The following is a 7,969-nucleotide window of genomic DNA, read 5'->3' as shown; positions in this document are numbered from 1 at the left end:
ATCAGAATTTAAATCAGGTTGGATTTAATCTGATTTATTTTAAATCTTTTTTTAATCTGATTAAAAGTGTCCATGTAAACACAGCTAGTGTTATGCAACAGAATATGGTAATTGGTAACATGTCATTCGACCACCAAACTCTAACCCAAACCCTAAACCTAACCTCAGTAAAACTATGCCTAACTCTTACCCTAACCCTAAACTTAACCTCAGTAACCGTGACGCGGGTGATTATCTAACCTGCCGACGCTCGCGGGTGATTATCTGACCTGCCAACGCTGTTCGACCCAACGGGAGTTCGACCTATGGGGCAGTCCCCCAGAATATCGCTGATCTACAAGCTGATCTTCAAGCCATTCGATGCTTAAAATGTCCTCACAAGTACAGTAATACAAACCTGTGAGTTTGTGCGTGTCTTTAACAGCTTTGCGGTGCATTACTCTTCTGGTGGTTATTGATCCATTCCCTGCTCATTATGACAGGTGATGTGTTTTCTAGACACCGTGGCAACATCAACAACCGGTTGTACAAAGGAGTTTCTGACATGTTGCCGACATGCTACAAGTCATTACTGTTCAATGCTTGTCCTGTAGTATGCTTTGAAGTCTGACACCATGGACCTCCATATTTGGAGAAGACCTGACCCGTAAATCCATATTTGGGCACTGCCGGATCATTGTGATCTCACGGTGATAACGAGAGTCTGGTCTGCAGACCAGCTTATAACAACCTATAATGGTCTCATTGTAAAGCCAGCTTCCTGGTCACTAGGACTGTAGCAGAACGGTGTAACGGCAGCATTAGTATGGCTGCTAACGCCTGCAGATCAATGCTGTCTCAAGCTGTGGCTGCAGTCAAGAGACCCGCGCTACGTTCAACATCTGTCTCCTCCAGGGCGAGGAAGCAAAGTGTTACTCTGATCCCTGGCGATGGGATCGGCCCAGAGATCTCCGCAGCCGTTGTGAAGATCTTCGAGGCGGCGAAGGCTCCCGTCCAGTGGGAAGAGAGAAATGTCAGGGCCATTAAAGGCCCTGGAGACAAGTGGACCATCCCTCCAGACGTCAAGGAGTCCATGGACAGGACAAAGATCGGCCTTAAGGGACCCCTGATGACCCCTGTCGCTGCCGGACACCCCTCCATGAACCTGCTGCTGAGGAAGACCTTTGACCTGTACGCCAACGTGCGCCCCTGCGTCTCCATTGAGGGTTACGAGACGCCGTATGCCCATGTCGACCTGGTCACCATCCGCGAGAACACGGAGGGAGAGTACAGTGGCATTGAGCATGTGATCGTGGACGGCGTGGTACAGAGCATCAAACTCATCACAGAGGACGCCAGCAGGCGGGTCGCCCGCTACGCATTCCAGTACGCCAGGAGCAACGGGAGGAGCCACGTCACGGCCGTGCACAAAGCCAACATCATGAGGATGTCTGACGGCCTGTTCCTGAGGATGTGCCGGGAGGCGGCAGAGAGCTACAAGGACGTGCACTTCTCAGAGATGTCACTGGACAGCGCGTGTCTCGGTCTGGTGCAGGACCCCACCCAGTTCGACGTGCTGGTCATGCCCAACCTGTACGGTGACATTCTGAGTGACCTGTGCGCCGGGCTGATCGGAGGACTGGGCGTGACTCCCAGTGGGAACATGGGAGCCGACGGCGTGGCCATATTTGAGTCGGTCCACGGCACGGCCCCGGACATAGCAGGCTTAGACATGGCCAATCCCACTGCCTTGCTGCTCAGTGCCGTCATGATGCTGAGACACATGGGTCTCCGCGGTCACGCCGACAGGATCGAGGCGGCGTGTTATGACACCATCCGAGACAGGAAGGTGCTGACCAAGGACCTGGGAGGCAACTCCAAGTGCTCTGAGTTTACAGCCGAGATCTGCCGTAGAGTTCAGGACATGAAATAAGAAATACGTTGTTGACACAGATTAATTCATCCAATCTGAAATTATTGTGGAGACACTGGGGTTTAGAGGTTCTTCAACTGGGGGTCTGCGACCCCTAGTGGGTCTGCGGGGATACTGCAGGGGGTCCCCGAAATCGTTGGGGAAAAAATATATATATATTTTTGAGCGGTGGTAAACTGCTCCTAAGAGTGGCTGTGCGTGTGTCTGTAGCCACTTCTCCTCAGCCTTTTGCCATAGCAATGTGTTTTCCTCAGCGTTTTGCCATAGCAATATGTGTGTGTGCGACTGTGCGTAGCCATATGATATTACATCATATTACATCACCAATTATCTGTAGCCACTATCTGTAGCCACTTTTCCTCAGCGTTTTGCCATAGCAATGTGTTTTCCTCAGCATTTTGCCATAGCAATATGTGTGTGTGTGTAGCCATATTACATCACCAATTACATCCTAGACTTATATCCTAGTCTTTTTCCTCAGCGTTTTGCCATAGCAATGTGTTTTCCTCAGCGTTTTGCCATAGCAATGTGCGTGTGAGTGTAGCCTGTATCACATCACCAATTACCAATTGAAGACGTTATGCAAGCACGACCACTGCTCACTTCACATTGGGTGTGATTTTTTATTGCGACCGTAGGTCGCACTTTACTATCAAAACCACCACAAAGTGTAAGTAACTCCGTCCCTCCGTCTGTCTGTCAGTCTGTCTGTCACACCTCACACATCACACTTTTTCCCTGCTTATATCTCCGCAACCGTTGCCCCGATCCATGCCAAATTTTGCACACACGTTCCTTGGCTGCCAAACTACAACCTCCAAGGACCCCCGGAGCTCCAGGGACCCCCAGGTCCCTGGGGGACCCCCAGATGTAAAAAATGACCAAATGCACAAACATGACCAAATGACCACCCCAACGGGGCTGCTCACGGGGAATTCCCGGGGACCACCCACTCCTGGTGCTCCAGAACGGATGCAAAAGTGGTGGCGCCCCCAGTGGAGGACCCCCTACACTGCAGCTCACATAAAATGCCGTAACTCCGGCTAGGAGCGACCGGGACAGCCGGGGCCGGTACCTATTCGTCCGCCTTGCCGGCGCGGAGACCCCACCCCTCATTTCTCACATGGCCCTCTTCTAGCGCCACCATGAGGCCGATTCTTGCAAAACACATTTTTGGACACTGCTCCTACAATTTTCGCCCTAAAATCACGCAAATCGGTACACAGTATGTCTACACTCATCCCATCAACATGAATCTGTCCCATATAGCGCCACCTCCAGGCCGATTTTTAAAAACACATTTTTGGACACTGCTCCTACAGATTTTGCCCTAAAATCACGAAAATCACTACACAGTATGTCTACACTCATGTCATCAACATGGATCAGGAAGATTTTGGCAAAACACATTTTTGCCCTATTTGTGGAGATAAGTGACCTACGGTCGCTTATCTCCCGATTAGGGAGCCTTACTGGTTTATTTTATTATTATGTCTCTTTTGAATAGCTTGTATACATGATTATTTAGCAATTGACAGATTGTTAGTGATAGATTGATAGTATTGACATTGATTCTCAGTTAATAAGGTATGTTTATAAATGGCACAATTTTATATATAAATACACAATATATGTTGTACCCCCACCCTCTACAGTTAGGGGGTCCCTGCTCCATCTCCCCATCAGTTTAAGGGGTCCCTGGCCTGAAAACGTTGAAGACCGGGACCCCTCCTGTTTACAGTGGTGTGGTCTTTCTGCATTTATACGCTGTTGTTTCTTCAGATTATCCTGCACACCAAAACTATTACCACAATGTTTAGAGAGGAAATGTTTTTCCCCTGAATGGATACGCTTGTGTGTCTTCAGATTGCTCCTCTCACTGAAACTCGTGTCACACTGGTCACATTGGTAAGGTTTTTCTCCAGTATGGATACACTGGTGTTTCTTCAAGCGACCTAACTGACTGAAACTCTTGCCACACTGGTTACAGCCTCTCTGCCTCTATCTCTATCTGTGCTCTGCTCTCTACTGATGGTCACTCGCTGATCTCTTCGCTTTTGAAGCTATCTCTGGATATGCGCCAGTCATCATCGCTTTTGGTCACAGGTGAAAAGTAGATTCTTGAAGCATCTTTACTCCTTATGTAGGCTGAGCACATGGTATGGTGGTCTAATGTTACACACAAGGCAAACCATTGCCATGCATGCAAGCATAGCAACCACAATTTGTGCAGGTGCCACTGCAGCGCACCAAAAGGGCAGTACAGTTCAGATACAAGGTCTACAAAAAGGATTTAAACCACAAGAAGGCACAATGGCACATCGGAGTCCTTCAGTACTCAATTCATAAAAACATTAAATGACAGACAAATAAACACATAACTAAGAAGATCTGGAGACCCCCAAGGGTCTTTGATAGGGGTTCCAGTTGGTCCCCCATTTTTCTTTTTTTTCCTTCACCCTGAAGATTATTATTTTTGAGCGGTGCTAACCGCTCCTATAGACCGCTTTTTTACAAATGATGATGACATGAGTTCGCTAGACCAATGAAACACTTCGATTCTGTTGATCTGTCCATGATGTCATAGTCACAGAGGCACTCGATTGGTTCACCCTGATTTAGAACGCGTTTAGGCCGCGTAAAATACGTCATAAAAAATTATTGAGCGGTGCTAACCTTGAATTTCAAAATTATATTAGATGAATATCACTTATAAGCGATAAAATAACCACACTTTTAGACAGACTGTGGAAAATCTTACAGGTTATAAATGATAGGCAGGTAATACAAGTTTAAAATACAAATGAACAGACTTTGAAAAACTAAAATATTCATCTTCTGGCCTCTTCTCGCCTCTCTGGAGGCCTCTCTGGAGGTAAATAAGGTCACTTATCATTACACTATGACACTCTTACAAGCTACAATCCGTAGCTTGGTCAACTAACTGATGAGAAATGACAATAAAGACTTATATAGTCTGAGCAGACCTCTAGACTGCACATTATACACAACAAAAAGAATATTGCCATGCATGCCTATCAACACTGATTTGCGCAGGAATTAGTTTGCACCGCTCACTTCGCACGGGTGCGATTTTTTATGCCAGGTACCAGCCTAAAATAATATCAGATGGTGATGTTCCGGAACCGACACAAACGCTGACTCATTCTGACATCACTTCTGCTGACTCATTCTGACATCACTCCTGTGCAAATAGACGATTCTTCCACACTTTCACTTTGCACTTTAGATCAAGTATGCAGAGCTGATGTCGGCTGGGCAATACCCATACAATGGGTATGATGGGTATTGCCTAACAACTGGAGGCAATATCCCACGGATGGAAAAGCAGAGATCTCCATATATGGGCATAAATGGACACACAGGCAAAAGATGGTTGAAACGGGTCCTATGACAACAGGTATAACGGGGTTTGCATTAAAGGGTGGGGCATTCATTCCCTATTTACATCGTTCCCGAGTAGGCGAGTCCCCGATTAGACGCTCGGCCACTCGAAGGACATCACGTACGGTCGTACACCATATGAGTCAGCTGACTCATGGGCACAAAAGGGACACAGTCAGAGGCACAGATAGATACAGGGATCTCCATATATGGGCATAAAATGGACGCAGACAGACAGATATCTCCATATATGGGCATAAATGGACGCAGGCAAACAGCTGGTCAAAACGGGTCCTATAACAACAGGTATAATGGGGTTTGCATTAAAGGGTGGGGCATTCATTCCCTATTTACACCGTTCCCGAGTAGGCCGGTCCCCGACTAGACGCTCGGCCACAAGCTTCTAGTAATAATATACATTCACACTTGTTTTACCAGAAAATCGCCATAGAAAGATGCAATCCTGGGAAATTGTGAGTGTTGTTCAAGGTGGGGAAGCCTATATCATGGCCAGACCACTGGGGGATATTTGGGGGGGCAAAAACCCAGTTGAATTTGAGTGGCCATACACAAATAAATTCAGTTTTACGATTTACAGACCTGTGTTTATTTTGCTGGGAAAGAAATCGCGACCAAAAGCTTCACTTTTCAACCCCCGCCCCACCCGGATAACATTACTCAGAAAGTTTACAAAACACAGGTTCACTTTGCTGGGAAAAGAATTTCGACCGAATACAATAGTGTGTTGACTACAGCAACCATAACAAGGTGCAATTCTGGGAAATTACAAGTGTGGTTGCACTGACACGAGTCGTGAGGAAAATGAGCTTCTAGATCTGCTATTTTCTGAAGATTTGCGTACATTTCATTTGGTACTCATAGTATATTTTGATGCTAAAACGTTCCCCACCTCCCACACACCCCATAGTCCACCACCACTCTACCTCCCACATCTCATACTTGAGGTGTGGGGGCATCTTCTACGTGGTGCGTTGTGAGCTTGTAGATCTGCCATTTTGGAAAAAGCTTGAAAATGTGAGTTCCTTTAATTTGGTAATTTTGATGTCAATACTTTGGTACATTTCTTTTGGGGCTTTTATGCCTTTATTGATGGGACAGTAGACTGACAGGAAATGGGGGAGAGATGGGGAGTGACATGTGGCAAAGGTCATCCAGATCGGGAATCGAAACGGCGACGCTGCCAGGCAGCCATGCCTATGTGGCAATGCCTAAGTGGTATGCGCCTGGACCAGTAGGCCAGTGGGCGCCCCTATACTTTTGTGCATTTCCAGCTCCAATTTAACACAATGGTGTGTAGTGGTCAACATAACTTCACCCAGGCCACTCCCCCAGAATATTTAATTCCATTCCATTGTGAGTGAATTTTCATTCAGGTTTGGAGGGGTGGTATAGGCCTATGCCGTTTGAATCGGAATATACCTTCATTCAGGTTCCATGTAGGCCTATATACAATAATAGGGTATGAATCTCTGTTCGGAATGAGTTCATTCTGAATGAATAAATATTGTCCATGTAACCACAGTCCACAGACAGGGTTTCTTTAGGAACAATATTTTCTAGTGATAGACAATATTCTCCTCAAAACTTTGGTACAAGGTGAATGGTTCAAACCCTGCCTAAGCCCACATCAGCAAGGGGGAGAAGACGACAGCCAACCCCAGCCCCAAGTAACAAGAAATCTAGTGACATAAAATGTTGTCAACCAATCATCAAGGACGATGATACACGAAGGAAGAAAGAAGAAGACCACACATTTACACCTAGAAACACCATTCAAAACAGATATTCAGCTTACTTTGGAATCCTGCGCGTGTAGGCATACATGATGTTTTGTTGTCGTTTCTTTAGGAACAATATTTTCTAGTTATAATGATTATTATTTAAATCTCAGTATAAATATCTTTACACAAACATATGGATTTAACCATGTTTCATGAGTGCTTTGTTGCCAATTGAAAATGGATTTCTCTCCTACTTGTTTGTTACCATATTCTGCCACGAGGGGGAGCTTTCTACAAGATAATGTAGTTGTATGTTTGTGTTTTAGACTTTGGAGATGCTGGTGTAGACTGTATGTAGTTGAGGCGTACCCTATGCACGTTCCAACATACAGTAACGTGTTCTGTGAGGACACAGCGAAGGCAGGGCTACAGAACACTGAACCCGTTGACCGGGCCCTTGTCCTGACACTAGGGTTCGTACAGTAGAACCAGGCTGATAAAACTTGATACATGCGTCTTCTATGTTGCAATATAGGACGACTGAAATGAGCAGATGTATTTTAGTTTTTTATTGTTTTAGGGTCATTTAAAAACGTAATTTTAAGGCTGATTAATGGCTGATTCAATGGTTTCCTATGGAAATAAGCTTAGTCTTTTCTTCTAGGATATCTAGACCTTTTACCAGTGAACTGTCATGAAACTGTACCTTTTCCTATGCAAACTTCTAATAAAATCTTCAATCAATCAATCAATCAATTAAAGTAGCCCAAAACTGTTTAGTGTTGAGAAAACAGGCTATAGCCTAAAGAGAAAACCATCTTTCAATTCGTCAATAGGAGCAATTAACTAGAAAAAGTTTTTCATGATAGATATGTCAATGAATGTCCTGTGATGTTTTGCAGTCAGTGTG

The 7,969-nt window shown here is 45.5% G+C and overlaps 1 protein-coding gene across 1 annotated transcript; it reads left to right on the top strand.

Annotated features, from left to right (window-relative positions):
* Positions 1-805: 805 nt before the first annotated feature.
* Positions 806-1,912, top strand: LOC308292029 (isocitrate dehydrogenase [NAD] subunit alpha, mitochondrial-like; the record flags this gene model as incomplete). Its single annotated transcript, XM_080734236.1, has 1 exon — positions 806-1,912. The coding sequence occupies one exon, from the start codon at positions 806-808 to the stop codon at positions 1,910-1,912; it is 1,107 nt and encodes a 368-aa protein (XP_080590362.1).
* Positions 1,913-7,969: the final 6,057 nt, after the last annotated feature.

This window comes from Nannobrachium achirus (assembly GCF_963921795.1).
Source record: "Nannobrachium achirus genome assembly, chromosome: 9".
NCBI classification, from domain to species: domain Eukaryota; kingdom Metazoa; phylum Chordata; class Actinopteri; order Myctophiformes; family Myctophidae; genus Nannobrachium; species Nannobrachium achirus.
Note: the sequence above shows the minus strand (reverse complement) of the source record. Positions and strands in the feature narration are given on the sequence as shown.